Source organism: Octopus bimaculoides, chromosome 7, assembly GCF_046866305.1.
Source record: "Octopus bimaculoides isolate indiv1 chromosome 7, ASM4686630v1, whole genome shotgun sequence".
Lineage (NCBI taxonomy): Eukaryota > Metazoa > Mollusca > Cephalopoda > Octopoda > Octopodidae > Octopus > Octopus bimaculoides.
Window position 1 is genome coordinate 66,392,408 of NC_142934.1, and position 20,162 is coordinate 66,412,569.

Consider the following 20,162-nt stretch of genomic DNA (forward strand, 5'->3'; position numbering starts at 1 on the left):
TGCTACTACATACACAAGCCTTAACAATGGATTGATTGTTCCAACTGACATTCCCCAACATACTATAGCCATTAACACATCAACATACAGTATTGTCTATGTTTCTACATTGAATCCTCTTAATTAACAAGTCGCCTATCATCTTATTTACTTACACTTCTCTTACTCTCTGATTAATCCTCCAATCCTATACTAAACACCCCACCAAATCCTTCCCAAAGCTTAATTCCTCTGCCCCTCTTCTACCCCAAACACATTTTCCCAACAAGCATTCATTCAGCTTGCCAAAATTCAAGCTGAATGTCAACAAAATTGATGCCACCAGTCTTGAGAGATTTTGTAAAATTCATGGGCACTGTCCCTCGTCCAATTATTAGATGGCTGTAATAATTTCTTTTATTTAAGATCAAAGAAAGTTTATAAAGTTCATTAACTCTATTATGGTATATATTATATTACTAATAATAATTTTATCAACCTTAGAAATTGTCAAATTCAGCAAAATCTTCATTCTAGAAATGCCATCAGTCTTCAAACTGTATCAATCATTTTGTATCAAAAGCATCTTTAGATTAATCTGTAGATGGAAAATTTGAGGGAATTTCAGATGAAAAATACTGAGAAGTAATTCCCTGTAGCTGTCTTTCACCTTGTAGGAGAACATAAACTTAGAACATCAAGCCAATGAAACCCTGGTTAAATATGCAGTGCTCCTGCTGTTTACAACTACTTCAGCTATGATACTAAGGCTACAAAAAGAAAACAAAAAAACCCCCCAAATAATACAAAACAACCTCATCATATTCTCCTACAAGATAAATCTAATGATCCGTACATTTGCACCTTGTAGGATTTAAACTGAAAATTGTTCAGTTCCAGATCAGGTCTGAAAATGTTAAATTAGAAAAGGGGAAAAAAATTACTGAATAAATAAGTAAACAAATTAGTTAATAAAAATCATTTCTTTAATTCATACAATGGCAACAAACAAAATATAATTGACTGGTATACATTCACCATAACTTGAGTATTTGTCAAAATATGAAAATATATCGGTAAAAAAGCAAGATAGTGCAGTGTTATATATATATATTTATATATATATATATATATATATATATATATATATATATATATATATGTGTATATGTGTGTGTGTGTGTGTGTGCATGTATATGTTTCTGTATTTGTTGATATCAATATGTGAGCAAAAGTGTATACATACATTCATACATACATGTACAATGGAGTACTGAAAAGTTCCTGCTTTTAAGGGTATTGTGAAAGGCCTGGTTGGAGGCCCAACCTTCCAAGTTCTTTTACAGGGCTTAGAAAAACTGAAGGACTGCTTCAATACGTGTGTGAATCTGAGAGGGAAATATGTTAAACAAAATCCTGTATTTTGTTTTACCCAAAGCCAGGAACTTTTCAGCAGCCCCCTGGTATGTATGTCATTATAATGCATGTATCTACAACTGATAATGTAAAACAATGTAAAAAAAGTCAAAATCAACACTTTATTTTGATGATTTACAATGTACTCTCCATCTATTGCTATTTCGCCAGTATTAACTTTAAGTTTTGGCTTAACCTCAACAGACTGAAATGAAGGTTAAATAGAAGTTATTGCTCATACTTCAATACAGTTGGATGAATCAAGTGTGATAGGCATCCAAATATTATATATAAAACAAACAAACAAACAAACACACAAAATAAAAAAAAAAACAATCATATGCTTCAATTTAACATAAACAGACATTTAATGAAAACTAATCCATTTATGTTATAATGAATATATCACTATCATTGATTTTCTGACTTCTACACAGTCTAATTGTGTTTGTAATGCATCAACCTTCCTCATATCTTGGACCTCTGATGCTTGTAACATCAATTGATATCTGAATCTGTTGAAGTATTTACTAATGGTTATGACATTACATCACTTAAAGTATTGGCAGTTCTCTGTTGGAATTGAATACTGAAGAGCAGTTCCTTTACAATGCAGATAATATTTCACATGATTCATCCAACAGAAATTTAACTGTAGTTTGCAGCAAACCAAGATCTGTATTTTACTTAAAGAGCAACATAAAATACCTGTTGTTTATCATTGTTAAATAATAAACGGATTACAACTGAACACTTAACCATGACATGGCAGTGTCTCTAACTTGAGGCCAGATACTGCAGAGTAATAATAGTATATGAAATAAAAAATGGTGATTGAAGAATGAGGATAGGCTGAAATATGTAATATCAAAAGAAAAATGTAGAAAGTGACAAAACAGAAAAAACAACAACATATACACACACAGAGTTACATTACATATGTGTTTGTATATTTAAAAACAATGAGCATTTATAACCAGTACTTGGATAAATTTTTGGCGATTGGAGATAAAAATAAAAACTTACAAATTCCTTTGATTATGTGAATTGGTTAAATATGTAAATATCTAAGTAAAACAATTTTTTTCTTGAAAAGTTTTCAGTGAAAGTGTAATCAAAATTACGTACTCGTATGCTTATATTTATATATTTTAAAAACTTGTATGGATAGAAGCATACATATAAACGCATATGTAAACATATGGACGGTTTCAAAAAAATCTCAGAATTGTATATACAAATCAAAGTGGACGGAATTTTTATCTTCATAATAAGTTAAAATGTCTGTATGTTTGCAAAATAATGATAACTTGATGAGAAACACATTAAGAATGATGAATATTATTTGTGTATAAGTATATGAATATTTTATTTTATTTTAGCATTTTTAGTCCTTTCAGGATTAAAAATGTTTCCACGCAGTTGTCAATTTATACTACAATATTATATATATTTATTTATTATTCTATTTCTATAATTTTTGTTGTAAGTTTGCATAAGATGACTCTTATCAGAATGTGTAGATTATAAAATGACACACTGAATGTGCTTTTTGATTTTCTGAGACATTGTGGGTCTGACAAAATAATCTATATACTGGTCCCCTGACTCTTTATCAAAACAAAGAAATTTACATTAGAAATTACAGAAAATTTTTAAAAAGTATGATACTGGAGAAAAAAAAAGGGTGGGATTTTATATAAAGTTTGTTAAAAGAAAATCTTTTTAAACAAACAAGTTATATTGAAAACACAACTATGTGCAAATTTGATCTTTTTATCAAGGCTTATTCACATTCATTTATTAACCTTATTGATACCAACCCGTTTAAGCCTGCCCTTGGTTTTATGATGTAAATTTCATGATTTAAAGCAATTTAAATTAAAACCTTCCATCAAAATTTCAAGCTAATTTATGTTCTAAATACAGGCTTAATAATCCTTTCTGTTATAGACACAAGGCCCAACATTTTCTTTTGGAGAGGGCTAGTCAATTATATCAACTCCAGTATGCAATTGGTACTTAGTTTATTGACCCTGAAAGAATGAAATGCAAAGGTGACCTTGGCAAATTTGAACTCAGAACATAAAGATGATCGAAATGATGCTAAACATTTTTCCTGGCTAGCTAACAGTTCTACTAGCTCACCACCTTAAAAATACAGGTTTAATAAGATACTTATTTTACCAAATTCTTTATTATTTTGAAAGTTTTATTTGAAACAAAGGCAGTGTATCTCAACAGAAATAATGGTAACAAAAGGGTTAATCCCAAGGTTAGTTTTAGATCAATAAAGTTCTCTTGTCTATCAAGGATCATGAACATGATTTTATTATTGATGATATCATCACCAGATTTTTGGCTGCTAACTCCAAGTTACTTTCAGTAATGAGTAATTGTTCCTAATTTTATTACTAGGGTGCTGTGTATTTTTACAATGAGGAGCTATTGTAGTAAACTAGACTGTGAAATACGAAACAAAACTAGATAGAAAGCATTATCTTTTATCAGTTAAGTGAGTAGCCACATCAAAGTGACAGATGAATGTTACTACTAGTTTAACCCCTGGCAGATTGTCCACCAGCTGGTTTTTGGTGCATGCTCTGCACCCTTTATATACAATATATTGCTAGCAGGGGGAGCGAATCCCTACCACCCTCCAGCAGCTGACAGCATCGTAGGACCAGTCAGTTTCGAGCTATTTGGCTCATATCTTTTATCTTTCACTTGTTTCAGTCATCGGACAGTTGCCAGGCTAAAGGTTTAGTTGAACAAATTGACTGCAGTACTTATTTTAAGTGTGATACTTATTCTTTTGGTTTCTTTTGCTGAACTGTTAAGTTACAGAGATGTAAACAAACCAACATTGCATGTCAAGTATATACGATAGGCATCCACACAGTTTCTGTTTACCAAATTCACTTACAAAGCATTAATTGGCCTGGGGCTATAGTAGTAGACACTTGACAAAGATGCTGAGCAACGGGTCCGAACCCAATACCACATGGTTGAAAAGTGAGCTTCTTAGCCTTACAGCCATGACTACAAACAATCTATACAGAATTTCTCAGTAAATAAAAAATGAGAAGATAAGTAAATAGGAGCTTTTTTGATAAAATATAAATCAAAAATTAACGCAGGTACAGTACTTTTGAAAGATACTAAGTACAGAAATTGATGAATGAAATTAACTTAGAGTCAATGGTGAAATATTTAATCATCAATGATGTCAGGAAAAAAAAGAAAAATGCATCATTCCCAAGATTCATGCTAACTATAAAACAACAAATTTGACATTATAACCATTTTATCCAGAAATTTAAATTGAGAAATTTTAGAAATGCAAATGGAACCTGAACTAAACAAAGATCTAATATAGAAATACTACAACTCAAATTTTATATATAAAAAGAATTAAATAAATATGATCAAACTTGAAATTGTGTTTTCAATATAACACACGCATACATGTATGTGTGTATGTGTGTATGTGTGTGCACATACATGCATGATTTCTCTTCTTGATTAGTGGATTTTTAGAGTATATTTTGGCCAACCACCTGCACTGTAGCAAGGTTGTAACGAAAAGGTATTTGGAAAAGGGGATCTTGTTCATTTCATCATCTTTCTTTGCAACCATTCAGCTATTAAAGGTGTGTGAATGTGTGTGCATGTGTCTGCATGCTTATATATATATATGTATAGATCAACCTGGTTATAATTTTATGTCTGCTTTGCATGCTGGCACAGGTTGGGCATGTTATCACAGTCAAAGTGAGCTCTTATTTAAAGTTACTGTCCTCCTAGATAGGAAAGACTGTGTCTCATTTCGATGTCTCATATTTTTACATGATTTCTACAGCTGGATGCCTTTTCTATCAGCAACTACTTTCAGAATGAATGAGATGTAGTTAATCAAGGCTCCAGCACTAGAGAGGTTGTTGTGTCTTTGGCAAGACTCACAGAGTGACCCTTCCACACTAGGTTGCTTCCATATGTTTCTTTCCTACCCAACTATTAGGTGAAAGTTGAGTAAGAGTGAAAGTGTGATAGAAGAGAATAGAATTACAAAAGCTCTAGAGATAGGAATGAAAGAGAGAAAAAAGAGAGAGAGAATAGTAGACAGCTATGCAACGGTTGCTGATAAGGATATTGAAAGGAAGCAACTTGACTTGAGAAGATGACAGAAGTGGGGAATATGTGAGTGTGTATGCATTTATGTGTATGTGTGTTCACTAAAGTGCATAAACGAAAGAGGAAGAGAATGCTCATTACATGCAGTATAAATTTTTAATGTTCACCAGTTGCCAAAAATAACAACCAATGAGAAAGTCATAATAGTGACAGAATGAATAAACAGTGTAGTATAATAGAACATAGTATAATTGTATATATTTCAAAAAACGTTTTCTTTAAAAAAACAAAAAGAAATAACTCTTGATTAGTAAAATATAACAAAAATAAAATATATAATTATTATCGTTAGTGCTTAGCCATATAGGCACCAGTTTGAGTCAAAAAAGAACAACTTGAACACTGATTGAACTTAAACCAATATATCTATCAATTGTTTGCTTGGCAATCACGTTAGCAATTGTATTATAGGTTACCTGCCTTTCCATCTCCTCAAATTCAATATTATAAATTGTTTCTGCTATTTTAACTCTGTTGTTTTATTTCTACAAGATAACTTACCAGTCACTTAGTGCTAGCAGGATAGGCAATCATGTTAATGTTCAACATAACAAGGTATCTTAGTTTGGTTCAGTGTTTCCAATTAGAAATAACTTAATGAATCTAATTAAGAATTAACTAAGATGTTAATGCAAGTGATATTGATATCAAGTGACAGTTGTGTTTAGTTAAAACCCGTTTCATAAGCAATGACCTTTAACCTCAAACAGGAGCATTGACCTCCTACTCCAACCCATAAGTAAAAGTTATCTTTAGTAACCCAGAAGAAATTATTTCTTAACATAATTAGGAATAATAATTATAATGACATGATTAGAGAGGTATTCTGGGAGATGACACATATGGTGGTGGTGGTGGTGGTGGTGGTAGAAGGTGGGGGGATGAATGTGGTGAGTGTGCATATGTGTATGTGTGTGAGGATCAATAAAGTTCAATAGATTTGCTGATACTGGATTAAGGTGATGACTAAGCATTTTTGCCTAGCATGCTTACGATTCTGCCAGCTCACTGCCTTAATAATAATAATAATAATAATAGGGTAATGTAAAAGTGATACCAGTGGTGATCAGAGCATTGGGCTCAATTCCATTGAAACTTAAAGACTTCCTAAGGCAACTGAAATCCCATGCAAAATTGATGTCTTGCAAAAAGCAGCCTTATTGGGCACAGCACGCATCTTAAGGAAAGTATTATCTGTCTGAGGTACTTGTTGTGACTTGACATATGACTAAAGACTCTGGTGCATTTTTACCTACACTGTGTTATGAAGGTATACGAATAATATTCAAACATTCAGACTGACAAAGTAATAGAAGCTAGAAGGCCTGATTTAGTTGTAGTAGACAAAAAGAATACAAAGTACCAGGTAATTGAGTTCACAGTCCCAAATGATGAGAAAGTCAATATGAGAGGTATAGAGAAAACAGAAGAGTACCTGGCCATTGAGTTACTGAGGCTATGGAAAGTGTGGGTAAAATAAATCCCTGTAATTGTAGGTATATTAGGAACTATCCCTAAAGATTTGAACAGATGTACAGAGGAAATAGGCATAAAACTTAATAATGATAATATGTAGGATGTGCATGGTGCCTAGTAGTGCTATATAACATACAGAAAATAGCACTACTAGGCACCGCACATATCCTATGTAGAGCACTTTCAAAACTGAAAATAAGAGCACCATAACAAACCAGTGCACATACCCAAGGCACACAGAACTGTGCTTGGTATTGCAGTGAAAGAACATGATAAGATTAAGACTACTGAATAATAATAATAATGACTTAACAGTTCCAAACGATGAGCAAGTCAATGAGGGGTACAGAGAAAATAGCAAAGTACAAGGATACCAGGACTTATCCTTTGAGTTACAGAGGCTAGAGGAAATAGGCAGTTATATCAACGTGAAAACTTAATTGGTAGTTTTTTCTGTCAGTCATAAAAGCATGGCAGGCCAGCTAACTACAGCAGGATTTGAACTCAAGACAAAGAGATGTAACTAATTGCCTGATATATTTTGCTGGGTACACTTATAATTTTATAGTAATAATTATAAAAAAGTAAAAGGTGGTGAGGTGGCAGAATCATCAGCAGACTGGGCGAAATGCATAGTGGCATTTCATCTGTCTCTATGTTCTAAGTTCAAATACCGCCAAAGCCGACTTTGCCATTCATCCTTTTGAGGTCGATAAAATAAGTACCCACCCTCCAAATTGCTGGCTTTGTGCCAAAATTTGAAACCATTTATTGTAAGAAAGCACTAATAATTTAATCATTATCTGCTAGCAATAATTATAATAAAGACTAACAAAACAAACTAAACGTTTGTTTATTTTATAAGCACTGAAATCTGTATTGTAAGATACAAATAAAATAATTTATTTTCAAACAGAGAAATGCCATCAGAACAACAGAAATATTGGGTAAATTACCCTTACAAAGCAGAAAAATTTGTCAAATTGACTATTTGTTGACAAATTTTTCTGTTTTGTAAGGGTAATTTACCCAAAATTTTTGCTGTTCTAACAGAGTTTCTGCATTTGAAAATAAATTATCATTTTATTCATATGTTACAAAGTACTAATAATTTTATTATCCACATGTAATAATTATAATAAATTGTAATAAACCACTAAGTAATAATTATAATAAAGATTTTTTAAAATTTTGACTGGCTAACATAGTTTTTAAAATGACTTCTCTACATTATTGATATTTAATTTGTCAACCTGTGAGTAATAGAAAACAAAGTTGACAAAGTGGGACTTCAGAATGAAAAGGGGACATAACAGAACACCACTGGTATTTTGCCTGGTACTCTACCAATTCTGAGCAACAACAACAATACTAATAATTCTTTCTGTTATAGGCACAAGGTCTGAAATTTTATAGGGAGGGAGCTAGTTGATTACATCGACTCCAGTGCTCAACTGGTGCTTATTCTATTGGCCCTGAAAGGGTGAAATGCAAAGCTGACCTTAGCAGAATTTGAATTCAGAATGTAAAGACATGAAATGTCATTAAGTATTTTGTCCAGTATAGTAATGACTCTGCCAGCTCACCATCTAATAATAATTATAATAATCCTTTATACTAAAGGTACAAGGCCTCAAATTTGTGAGGAGAGAACTGGTCAATTACATTGACCCCGGTGTTTCACTGGTACTTAATTAATCGAACCCGAATGGACAAAAGGCAAAGTCGACCTTGGCGGAATTTGAACTCAGAACGTAGCAACGGCCGAAATACTGCTAAGCATTTCATCCAGCATGCTAATGATTCTGCATGCTGGCCACCTTATATAATTATAATAATAATAATGATAATAATGGTTTCAAATTTTGGCACAATGCTAGCAGACTTGGGGAAGAGGGAAAGTCATTTGCATTGACTCCGGTTTGTGACTGGTGCCTTATTTTACCAACCCTGAAAGGATGAAAAACAAAGTTGACTTCAGCAGGATTTGAGCTCAGAATGCAGAGCAAGCACGAATAAGGCAAAGCAAATTTTTCTAACGCTTTGACAATTCTGTATAATAAAATTAATAATGATGACGATGATGATGATGGTAGTGGTGGTGGTGATGGTGGTAGTAGTAGTAGTAGAAGCAGCAGCAGCAGCAGCAGCAAAAACTAACAATAAAAAAAATCATAAATGACAGGATCATATATCGAAATTTTTGGATTGTAAACATTTCTCTGTGGTTGATAACAGTAGAAGTCAAAGTGGAAAGACCCACTTGAGTTGACGGGAAGATTCAGCACATGTGTTAGGTGGAGTCAAAACTGCTCAAGGAGCTGACCACTGGCAATGAGAAATAAAATAAAACATATAAACAACACAAAATTTAAATAAAAGCTAATTTAAAAACATTATATGCACTGGTTTGAGATAGGAATGAGTAAAAGATCAAGATTTGGAGCTCAGATTAAATATCTATTGAGAGATTACTATTGATTATACTGCAGAGTATCTACAATGCCATCTGCTCAAATTATTTTAACTATATTATTTTTAACTCTACAGATGTGGCTGTGTGATTAAAACATTTGCTTCCCAACCACACGGTTTTGGGTTCAGTTCCACTGCATGGCACCTTGGACAGGTGTCTTCTAGTATAGCACTGAGCTGACCAAAGCCTTGTGAGTAAATTAGATAGAGGGCAATCAAAAGAAGCTTATTGTATGTATGTGTATGTATTCGGGTCTCCTTGTCTTGGTAGTTGTAAATGAACGTCACTGTCATATAAGCAGTATTATTCATTTCCAATATTCTGAGAAAACATGTATGATCATAGGGAAATATTACCCTGCTTGAAAACAGGTAAGTTTTGGTGACAGGAAGGGCATTTGGCCATAGGAAATCTGCCTCAATAACCTCTGACCTATGCAAGGATGGAGAATGATTGCTAAAATGATGATGATGGTGATAATGATGAAGGTTATTTCTTAATCACTTAGTGCTAAAGAGAGAGAAACTATTCTAATATCTAACATAGCATACTGGTGAAGAAGAGCTTTTCTTCAATGTGATGTCATCATCATCATCATCATCATTTAACATCCGTTTTCCATGCTAGCATGGGTTGGACATTTTGACAGGAGTTGACAGCCGGAGAAGTGTTTGCATTAAAAAATAACTCATGTGGTATATTAACTTTGTTTAATTTTCCACAGAAAGGCAAAATACTATGTTCGTTAAGGTACATTTTATACTTCAAATGAATCAAAGAACCATCATATAGTACATTGTTAATTAATTAGTTGATCTATGTTTCCAATACATCTGTTATGTAAATTAGACAGACCAGTTTGACTTGACTCAAATTGGTATAAACCATAAAGTACTTATAAGTTACTAATCTCTATTATCAGAAGGGTATTTTTTTCTCTGCCAAAAGTACCAAGACTAAGAACTAATCAGGTTCATACTTTATAAAGTTAAAGTTACTTTCTTTAGTCATACTGACTCATAAAGACTGGTTTCCCAGTTTCATGGCGTATATATTTTGCCCCTGGATGGGATGCCAGTCCATTGCAGAATTACTCATTTTTGCCAGCTGAGTGAACTAGAGCAACGTGAAATGAAGTGTCTTGTTCAAGAACACGTATTGCCTGGTTCAGGAATCAAACCCACAATCTTACAATCAGGAGTCCAACACCCTAACCACTAAGCCACGCATCTCCACTCATACTTTGTAGCCTTGCTCTAAATGTAAACAAATTGATTACATCAAATGTTGTTATCTGTCAATGGTTAGGACTTCTCTAACCATTGACAGATAAAAACATGTGATGTAATCAATATACTCTTTTACTTGTGTCAGTCATTTGACTGTGGTCATGCTGGAGCACTGCCTTTAGTCAAGCAAATCGACCCCAGGACTTATTCTTTATAAGCCTGCTACTTATTCGATCGGTCTCTTTTTGCTGAACTGCTAAGTTACGGGGACGCAAACACACCAGCATCAGTTGTCAAGTGATGTTGGGGGATACAAACACAGACACACACACACACACATATATATATATATATATATATATACGATGGGCTTCATTCAGTTTCCATCTACCAAATCCACTCACAAGGCTTTGGTCGGCCCGAGGCTATAGTAGAAGACACTTGCCCAAGGTGCCACACAGTGGGACTGAACCTGGAACCATGTGGTTCGTAAGCAAGCTACTTACCACACAGCCACTCCTTTAGAGTAAGACTATAAAGTATGTTTGTTAAAAAAGAGAGAAATTGTGAATTAGAGGTGTATTTCTCTTTTCTGTCTCATATTGGTATTTTCAGTGTCTAATATCCTTGGCATTAAAATATCAAATAAATACTATTCCATGTATGTTTTGTGGGACCTGCAAAACTTCATTTCTGCAATTTATTACTTTATTCGCTTACACTTTTAAGTTCAAATCCTTCCATATTTTGTTAAGGGCCAATATAACCCCATGTGTTATGAGATCTCTTTTATATTGGTGTTAGGAAGGGCATCCAACTGTAGAAACTCTGCCAGATCAGATTGGAGCCTGGTGCAGCCTTCTGGCTTGCCAGTCCTCAGTCAAATCATCCAACCCATGCTAGCATGGAAAGCAGATGTTAAACGATGATGATGACGATAATTGTTATAAAATCTTAGGAAGGGATCAGAGAGCTAAGATAAAGGAAGAGGACAAGAAATAAAGGGTGTTTGTGAAAGATATGATGTAAGTAGTAGCTGCAAAGCACTTACCTTTAGAGGAGGATCCCCACTTACTGGTACTGTAGGTGTTAGTAGAGACCTCAGTGTCAAGAGCTGTGCGGCTAGCTGGTGTGGATGTATATCTGTATGTGAAATGAAATAAGGCAGCCATAGCAGTAATTGTCCAATATTGTTAACATCACCACCACTCCCAACATGATCATCAACATCAGCTCTGTGCTATATAAACATAACCATCATCATCATCATTGCCATATCCATCAAGTTTTAAAAACTTATTTGCAACTGCTATGCAGTTTGAAGACAAGGATGGACACACACACACACGCACACACACATATGTGTTTGCATGTCTTTTACTTAATTAAAAGACTAACTGCCCCAAGTAGTTTCTACTTGCTTAGGGCTATAGTAGAAGAGACTTACCTAAGGTACCACACAGTAGGACTGAACTCAAAACCACATAACTATACCTGTGTGTGTGTGTGTGTGTGTGTGTGTGTGTGTGTGTGTGTGTGAGTGTATAGATGAGCAATAGGTATAACTGTCATGTTAAGAAGCTTGGTTCACAGAGTCAATTCTACTGAACAGCAACTGGGGCAAGTGTCTTCAACTGCAGTGAATGAAATTTGGAAACTGCGTAGAAGCCTGTTGCATATTTGTGTACGTAATATAAGATTGAAAGAACCATTTAGCCTTGTTGAGAACATGACACCTTTCCAGTTCTGGTGTCAGAAAAAAGTACCTAATAAACTCTGTAAAGTAGTTGGTTTTAGGAAGTGCTTCCAGCCATAGAATCTAAGTCAAAAATAAACTCATGAGCAAGATAGAGTCCTTCAACCAACCTGGGTGAGGAGCACACACAAATATGTGCTGAATCTGACCATGGAGACTTGTCAAACCCATATTAGCAAGCAAGGAAAGTGATGATGATGATGATTATATGTGTGTGTGTGTGTGTGTGTATTATATATATTAATGAAAACGTGGTGCAGGGGAACAACAAAAAAAAACAATAAAATAGGGAAAAAAAATCTACACGTACAAAAGATGTAGATATGCTTAACCTCTCATCAGTTGTCAACCAAATATCATCACAATTTCAACACCTTATGATGTGTGTGTGTGTATGTATATCTGAGTGCATAACAATGCATTAAACGTAATCATACACAGAACATCTACCACCAAGATGACATACTTCTTGACAGTGAGAAAGTTTTTCTCTCTGATTTTAATAGTATCATTCTCCATATAAGATCTATTTTTAGTTCTCTGCAGAAATAAAGATATGTATGATGATGAAAGAAAACAGTCAAATTCTTACTTTGGATTTCTGAGTCTGTTATCGTTAATATCTTCATCCAAGAGAGAAATCTTTGAAAAGTCAGAGTCATCAGCCTGAAAAATAGACCATTAGTATTATCATCCTCATGATTATAATTATCATCATCATCAACATCATTAGCATGAAAAAAAAAAAAAGAAAAGAAAACAGATGACAACTACTTCTAAATATGACTGAAACCATGCCACCTAATCCTCCATTTTATTGTCTGTAAATAATTTGCATAAAACTTGTTTACACTTGCCTAGTGAATTTCATTACGCATCACATCAAAGGCTAAAATTCGTATTGCTTACTTGAATATTCTCTATAGTATGTTTGCATTTTTCTGAAACACACCATTTATTCTATAAATAATAATCAATTAATTGACCAAACTGCCAGGAAATGTGCTATTTATGCACATCAAATTTTTGATTTAGGGATGGCCTTAATATATATATATATATATATATATAATCTTTCCATTTACAGAAGACAGGCAAAAATGCAATCTCTGATGAGTTGTACCAAATAAGGCAGAAGCACACACAACGATGATCAGCATCATGTGTCTGCATGAATCACTTTTGCAGTCAATTCCAGTAAAACTTTAGTGAAGTTTTTGTGAAAATTATGCTATTAAATAACGGATTAAGATTAGCTAATAGGGAACTCTGTTTATGACAGTAATTCTGATATTTGAAGAAGTGGATTAGTCCAATGAAATTGTAGTACTGCCAACAAAGGTTTTTGTGGAATTATGAACAAAGTAACAGGCGAGTTGACTCTGTTTGATATCATAAATATTTATCTTTGTATATCAAAATCCTTTCTTTAAACCCTCAACTTTAGAAAGTAATCCACTAAAATTAGTGACCTTGATATTAGTATATGGCTATGGATGTTAGGAAGTAAGTATTACTCCATGACAACTCCTGTTGGGTGAAAAGGAAGGTAACCTATAGGTTGGTGTTTCTGATGGGAACTAAGGTGTGGCTGTTGTCATGAACCACATTAGATTATTTACTCTGACAATCTTAAGTGCACATGCTTCCAAAGCTTCACCTTGTACAGAGGCAACTGCATAACTGTTTCAAGTTATATGAACAACTATGCCATGGACAAATTTAGGAAGAACATAAGAGGATTCAAGTTCATATTAAACATAACTTTCACCACCACTCTAACTATTGCTATTGTCTTGGGCATTACTTTTGACTTCAATGCAGTTAAGGATTACCAGTAAAGAAAGCCTATTGAAGAGAACACATAATTTCATGAAGAGACAATATTAATCTGGAACCAGTCAACTATGAATGTGGCAAAAACGGATTTAGATATTATTTGCAAAGCATCAATGTACATAACTGAAATGAATGTAGAAAAATTTGTTTATGTTAGGAGAGACTTTTTGAATAGCAGACATGTTTCATGCTTTTCTAAAGATTTTCTGTTAGATGAACATAAAGAATGTTACAATGTAAAAACAGGTTGGAGGAAATAACCAAGTATAGCAGTACCTCTGTATATTCTGGTTTCTTCATCAAATCAACAGCACCAGGAAATTTGACATGTGGTCGATTCTGGAATGGAAAAAAGCAAAATGTATCACTATCAAACATGTGGTGCATGAGGACATCATGTAGAAGTCCTACATGATGAAGAGAGGGCTGTTCATGTCGAGCAAACCAATGACAATTGTATAATTTGTGACCCCCCCCCCCCCCAACATTACATGATCTCTCAGATTTCCTGATTTCTGCTCTTGGAATAATATGTCTGTGGTGTGACCAGAGGATGAGACTGACCAGCAACTCCATGATGCCAAGGACATTTTGGCAGTTGCAGTAATGGGTGTTGTGGGTAGCATGTGAAGGGTCACCTGATCCTAACAAGCAGTCACCTCTGTAGCTGCATAAAGAGCATCATTGAAAGCAAGGGGATGGTTTTGTTGTCTGGTTTGTTTCATTGACACACCTTGTTGAAGGTGTGTGTCATTTTACTGGGGTCACGTCATTAATTTTTCTGTTTGGTATCTTAGTCTCTACCTTTTTTGTTTTGCTCTCAATTGTTTGGCGGCACATTCTGTACATACACATACACACACATACATGCAACAACTCAAAAATGTCACACACAAACGTCCATTCATAAACATATACTATCAAAAGCAACAAATATTCATGTACAGACATGGCAGTGTGGTTAGGAAGCTTGCTTTTCAACCACATGGTTTTGGGTTAAGTCCCACAGCATGGCACTTGAGCAAGTGTCTTTTCTACAGCCTTGGGCTGACTGAAGCCTTGTGATTGAATTTGGTAAGCAAAAGTTTCCATCATGTGTATATGTGTGTGTGTGTGTGTGAAAGTGTTTGTACCTCCTTTAATATATATACATATGTACAAACAAAACCACAAACACAATCCTGGTTATAAACATATAGAAACATTATTACACTCACAACACACATAGCCATTTGCAAACTTAAATATACACATTTGATGTTCTTGACCAGTCATAGTCAGCAGATGCTAATCAATGTAGAGTAACCTCTCCTAACTCATTAACATACGAAATTGCAAATGTGTAGGAATAAACAAGATAAAACCAGAAATACAGGCACTAAGCATACAAGAGACAGTGCATAAGATATCTAAGTATAGCCAGGAATTACAATGATCTGGAAGAATAAATGCGTCATTATGACAAGTTACCAGTATCATAACAAATAAAATTGGTTGTATGTATGGATAGCAGGGTTTATGTTGTATGCGGGTATATATGTGTTGTGTGTATGTATGTTTGTGTGAGAGAGAGAGAATAGAAAGGTATATGTGTAGGAGGGTTTGATGTGTGTGAGTGTATGAACATGATATGTGTGTTCATAGAAAATATTTCTTTTTTTATTTTTTAGTCAGAGAGTAAGGTATTCTTTTCTACTCTAGACACAAGGCCCCAAAATTTTGGGGGATGCATGCAACTACGACTTAATTTATTGACCCTGAAAGGATGAAAGGCAAAATCAACGTTGGCAGAATTTGAACTCAAAATGTAAAGACAGGTGAAATACCGCTAAGCATTTTGCCCAGCATGCTAATGTTTCTGCCAGCTCGCCGCCAGGGAGTAAGGTATTTCCCCCTTACTTTCCTTGACTGGAGGGAAGGAGAGAGGAAAGTATCCCCAAAATGATGACCTAGCCTGAATGTATGCAACAGAGTGGACTCTGCAATGATGTGTGTGAATGTGATGTGTATGTATGTGGTATGTTTCTGGTATGAAGTGTGTATGTGTGTGTGTGTGTGTGTTTGTTGATTAATTGAAAAAGTGTGTGAAAGCAACTCGAGGGAAGAAAGCCTCGTTTTCATTCCAGAGCCTCGTTTTCAATCCAGAGCCTCGTTTTCAATCCAGAGCCTCGTTTTCAATCCTGAGCCTCGATTTCAATCCAGAGCCTCGTTTTCATTCCAGAGCCTCGTTTTCATTCCAGAGCCTCGTTTTCATTCCAGAGCCTCGTTTTTAATCCAGAGCCTCATTTTCATTCCACACCATTTTGAGCATGGCCGTTGCCAGTACCGCCTGACCGGCCTTCATGCCGGTGGCACGTAAAAGCACTCACTACACTCTCGGAGTGGTTGGCGTTAGGAAGGGCATCCAGCTATAGAAACTCTGCCAAATTAGATTGGAGCCTGGTGTTGACATCCGGTTTCACCAGTCCTCAGTCAAATCGTCCAACCCATGCTAGCATGGAAAGCGGACGTTAAACGATGATGATGATGATGAAGAGAGAGTAAGTGTTGGTGATAATGGAATGTATGATGTTATGGGAAAAGAGGGGCGAATGGATATTGATATTTCAAAAGAGATGGGTAGAGATAGAGAGAGAGGATAGAGATCAAAAGAAAGAGAGAGGGGTAAAGATAGAGAGAGAGGGTAGAGATAGAAGGGAAGAGAGAGGGGTAAATAGAGAGAGAGAGTAAAGATCAAGAGAGAGAGAGGGGTAGAGATAGATAGTGAGAAAGATTGGTAGGAGTGATATTAACAACGTAGGTAAATACACAGAACATCACATGAATAAATGGAAAGAGACAGGGGAAGTGAACACATTGCTGTTATATTTATCTATTGAATTTTTATGCTATTTCATAATGATAATGCAATTTTGATGCCAATTACATAGTAAATATATTTAAGATATATATTTGGAAAGGAAGAAAATGATGTCGCTCCGTTGTTGATTAGATACATATAGGAATCCTATAAATCAAGTCTTCATAAAACACACACACACACACAGAGTTAAATACAACTCCTAAAGAATGAATTAGTGAAACTATTGAGAACAGACTATATTGCACTGACAAAGTCTAATAAGGCCGAAACATGTCTGAAGTTGTCACTGCTCTGTTAAGGATCAAGCAGACTTACTACAACATTGTAATTTAATACTGCCTTTACCATATTTCTGTTAAAATTCATTGCCTTTGTTTTGGTTAATTTTTAAAATAATGAAGAATTTCTTAAAATATCTGTGTCATTACTTAAGCTGTGTTTGGAGTATAAGCATGAAATTTTGATGGAAGATTTTTCATGTCCTCTATAATAGTCTTTCCCCCCACTCCCTCACTGAACCAAGAGGTCTAAAATACATTTGTGCCCATGCCAATTTTAAGCACCCATGCCATTAGCATGTAAAAAGCACTAAACACATCCAGTAAAGTAATTGGCATTAGGAAGGTACCCAGCCATAGAAACCATTCCAAACCAAAACAGACAGTTGGAGCCTGGCCAGCTCCTCTCAAACCATCCAGCCAATGCCAGCATGGAAATCAGATATTAAATGATGATGATGATGAAACGGCAAGTTATTATCATAGAACCAAAGGTGGTCTTAGGGGCAAGTTGGTATCAAAAGAGTTAAATTATTCAAACCTTTTAATGCCAAACTATCTAAGCCTGTCCTTGGTTGTATGATACCACCTTTCTATTTTAAAGTGATCTAAATTAAAACCTTCCATCAAAATTTCAAGTTAAATTATGTTCCAAACACCAACTTGATAATGACATGTTATTCATTAAATACTTCATTATTTTAATATTTAATTGAAACAAAGATAATGTATTTCAACAGAAATATAGTAATGAAAGGGTTAATTAATTTAAATTCCTTGCTGCACTTTACCATGATTAACTATCAATTTTAATTGAAATTTATTTGCTCACAGCATAAAATATAACAGCACCTGGCTTACTCATTGTTTTTCATACAGTTGCCATCATTAGGTATTTCACCCAGCCATTAGTTATTCAAATATGTTAAAAGGGGACTGTGGAAAGTGTGATCCATGTACGGGGACTGAAGTGATACTGAAACAAAAGACAAACCTCAAGTTGGGACTGAATCATATTCCCAATCTCAGCAACCTTTGTACCCTTTGTAGGAATTGCTGTTGGACGATTTAGGGTCTTTTTAGAATGACCAGTTAGACTATTTCCTACATCGAAATCACTGCTGTAAAGAGAAAAAAAAGTTGAAGTTAATACTTTTTACTGTAAAAAAGAAAAAAAATTTTAATGGTCACTTGATCTGCCAAAAATAAGAGCCAAATTTCCTTCAAATTACACCCTCTGCCTTGAGTCTATAGAATCATGAGATTGTAACATATCTGGGTTTCTGTGGCTTTTAAACAACTGATTATTCAAGACTACACCCTGAATAGGATACCTGCCCATCATAGGGCTAACCAGCCAGCTGTTGTTGGTACTCCTCTTATAAGAGTCAAGTGGAGAAATGTGGAATGATATGCTTTGCTCAAGGACACAAGATATTATCTGGTCCAAGAATTGATGTCATGATCTAACAATCGTGAACCCAACACTCTAAACCACTTGGCTCATACACTTTCACAAATCACACCCTACAATCTTAAAAATAGAAGTACACCAAGGATAATACAGTACCCCTATGATCACAATAACCCTATGATAATACAGTACCCCTTTGATCCAGTAACCCTATGATCACAGATTTGCTGTATGAGGCAGACCTTGGTGTAAATAATAATACCAACATCATCATCATCATCATTTAACGTCCACTGGCATGGGTTGACAGTTTGACTGAGGACTGGCAAGCCAAATGGCTGTACCAGGCTCAAATCAGATCTGGCAAGGTTTCTACAGCTGGGATGCCCTTCCTAACGCTAACCACTCCGAGAGTGCAGTGGGTACTTTTTATGTGCCACCTGACTGGCATGAGGGCCAGTCAGGTAGTACTGGCATCGACCACGCTTGAATGGTGCTTTTTACATGCCACCAGTACAGGTGTCACTCAGGTGGTACTGGCATCAGCCACAACAATGACTTCACTTGATTCAACAGGTCTTCGTAAGAACATTTTATTGCCCAATGATTGAAGGGTACTCTTATGAACAATATTAACATGCCTCTCTCCTTCTGTGTGTGTGTATGTGGGGGGGGGGGATATATATCAGCCAGATAAGTATAGGATCTGAATTTTCTTAAGATTATACTCTACCATCCTAAAAATGGAAGGATGTATTCAACAATGTACCACTAGATACTATGTCAAAATAAAATGTAGGATAGTCATGGTTTTATTATATAGTTCTGAAGATGAAAGACTAAACTAGACCTATGCTGCTGCAACAACAACAACAACAACAGGTGATAAAACGAGATGAAGATATAAGTGTGTACTCAGGGTTCTCAAAAGTCACACATGGTTGATTAAGGTACTAAGCTATTTAATGAATTGTCAGTGGTGCAGGTCTTGTTATCAACAATATGCCAAAAGACTCAACACCTTAAGCCTAACCAGTTTTTGCTTATTTGATATTCTGTTTTTGAATTCAATTTGAAAACAATAGGGTTGTTGGGTTTATAACTAGTCTGTTGCATTTCTGATAGCAAGAATTTTCAGTGAGTGCTTGAATGCTTGAAATCTAATGAAAAGGACTTCTTTCAATGAGCACAGTTTTACACTGATATTTATATCTTTTGCAAAAGATAAACATAGATACATAT

At 34.9% G+C, this 20,162-nt stretch overlaps 1 protein-coding gene across 3 annotated transcripts in view; it reads right to left on the reverse strand.

Annotated features, from left to right (window-relative positions):
• Nucleotides 1–1,503: 1,503 nt before the first annotated feature.
• LOC106872833 (uncharacterized) overlaps nt 1,504–20,162 on the reverse strand; it is a 62,702-nt gene continuing 44,043 nt past the window's right edge. For 2 of the 3 annotated variants that reach the window (XM_014919959.3, XM_089355470.1), the window contains 5 exons: nt 18,501–18,627; nt 14,642–14,704; nt 13,119–13,192; nt 11,822–11,913; nt 7,611–9,393 (listed from right to left, as the gene is read on the reverse strand). In XM_014919959.3, coding sequence (XP_014775445.3) covers nt 9,359–9,393; nt 11,822–11,913; nt 13,119–13,192; nt 14,642–14,704; nt 18,501–18,627 — 391 coding nt within the window. In that variant the 3' untranslated portion in view covers nt 7,611–9,358. Of the gene's footprint in view, nt 1,601–7,610; nt 9,394–11,821; nt 11,914–13,118; nt 13,193–14,641; nt 14,705–18,500; nt 18,628–20,162 lie in introns of those variants that run through there. The other variant, XM_089355471.1, reaches the window with a different exon arrangement.